At 38.4% G+C, this 2,086-nt stretch overlaps 1 protein-coding gene across 1 annotated transcript; it reads left to right on the top strand.

Moving 5' to 3' along the window:
* The first annotated feature begins 709 nt into the window (after positions 1–709).
* On the top strand, positions 710–1,753 carry LOC109338201. Its single transcript, XM_019575382.1, has 2 exons — positions 710–1,018; positions 1,244–1,753. Exons 1-2 carry the CDS (start codon positions 710–712, stop codon positions 1,751–1,753), a joined length of 819 nt encoding a protein of 272 aa, XP_019430927.1.
* Positions 1,754–2,086: the final 333 nt, after the last annotated feature.

Below are 2,086 nucleotides of genomic sequence, written 5' to 3'. Positions count from 1 at the left end.
TTGACTCGAAATGAAATTACGAAGCCAACGGTGCGATCGGAATTCGATTCCGAGTTACGGAACTCAAAAACCACTTTTTGAGCCGTACCGGGTGGATTTCGGCCCCGACAGTGGTCCAGAATCGACTGTCTCCGAAAATTACCAAAATTTACCACAAAATAGGAAATAAAATTTCAAGACTAAAACTCAACTAGAGTTTCGTCTAATTCTTTACCGAAAATTCCCAGAAATTCATTTTCGAATATATAATTAATAAAAATATTAATAAAATCTTATAATTCGAAATCGTAAAATTCGCGGTGTTACAATTGGTATCAAGAGCCTAGCAACAAGATCAAAATTATTTCTCAATTCTGCTGTGAAGAATGGCACAATCAATTGGAAATTTTGCAACAAATTTACCTGTTCTTGATGGATCGAATTGGGCAAGGTGTGCATCCAAATGAAAGCCATCTTTGGCTATCAAGATGTGGCTGAAATTGTCGAAGATGGATTCTCAATTCTGGAAGAAGGAGCAACTCAAACTGAGAAGACTGAGTACAAGCAAAGTAAAAGAAAAGATTGCAAGACATTGTGTCTTATTCATCAAGCTGTAGACAATGCACATTTTGAGAAGATTGCAGGTTCTGCAACTTCTAAGGAAGCTTGGGAGGTTCTTGAGAAGCACTATGTTGGTGCTGCTCAATTGAAGAAGATAAGGTTATAAAGCATGAGGAGGCAGTATGAGCTTATGCAGATGGATGAAGGTGAGAAAATATCTGAGTTCTTCACTAGGATAATTACTCAAACTAATGCTATGAAATCCTGTGGAGAAAAGATTGAAGATGCCAGAATAGTAGAAACGATTCTGAGAATAGTGACACCAAGATTCGATCATGTAGTTGTAGCTATTGAGGAATCAGAAAATGTTGAAAGGATGAAAGTTGAGGAGTTGCAGGGGTCCCTTGAGGCCCATGAACAAAGATTGAATGAAAGAGGTGCAGAAAAACACTCTCATCAAGCTCTGCAGGCCCAAACAGCAAGAAGATGAAACTCTTTTGAAAGAACCTTCACAAAGAATCGAGGAAAACCACTTGAACAAAGAGTTAGCTCAATAAAAGGGTTACAAACTGGCAATGCTACCACTTCTGATCATACAGAATCATTTAATAAGAGAGGAATGAAACAGACTAAGAATTGGAAGAAAAAGGTTGATAGAAAAAGGATTAGATGCTATAATTGTGATAAGATTGGACACTTCTAGTGTCAAGCACCTAATAAGAATCATCAATATGGAAGACAAGAATCAGAAGCAAATCTTGTAAAGGAAGATGAGGAGGACCTGGGTGATATTGTTGTTCAGTTGATGATGACAACAAGCAGTGTGAATGGAGGCAGTGACATTTGGTACCTAGACTTAGGGTGCTCAAACCATATGATAGGAAATAGAGAATGGTTGGTGAACTTTGATCCAAACAGAAGGAGTAAGGTGAAGTTTGCAGATCAAAGAGTAATCACAGTTGAAGGAACATGTGATGTTCCTCTGATCATGGCAAATGGTAGGAAAGCATACATTAGTGATGTATTATTTGTCCCTGATATGAAGACTAATTTGATTAACATTGGCCAATTGCATGAAAAGGGACTAACTATGCAGCTTCTGAATGGATTCATGACAATCTATGATAACCTGAATAGAAAGATCCTGAAGGCACCACTAACTAGAAATAGAACTTTTCAAGTCAAGTTAGGTGCAGGAATGCTCAATGCCTAAATGCAGTGGCCAAGAAGGATGAAACTTGGGTATGACATTTGAGATATGGACACCTCAACTTCAGAGATCTTGGGCTGCTAAGGACAAAAGGAATGGTGACTGGCTTGCCTGATATCAAGGTACAACAACCTGATTGTGAAAGTTGCGCAGCAGGTAAACAAACCAGAATCCCTTTCATCAATCACACACAAGCTAGAGCATTGGATCTATTACATGTAGTGTACTCAGATGTATGTGGACCAATGGAGGTACCTAGACTAGGAGGAAACAAGTATTTTGTCTCCTTTGTAGATGAGTTCAACAGAAAGATGTGGATCTATCTCATTAAAGCAA

Source organism: Lupinus angustifolius, unplaced genomic scaffold (genome assembly GCF_001865875.1).
Source record: "Lupinus angustifolius cultivar Tanjil unplaced genomic scaffold, LupAngTanjil_v1.0 Scaffold_19_43, whole genome shotgun sequence".
Lineage (NCBI taxonomy): Eukaryota > Viridiplantae > Streptophyta > Magnoliopsida > Fabales > Fabaceae > Lupinus > Lupinus angustifolius.
The sequence above is the reverse complement of the archived record's forward strand: the minus strand, read 5'-3'. Positions and strand labels throughout refer to the sequence as shown.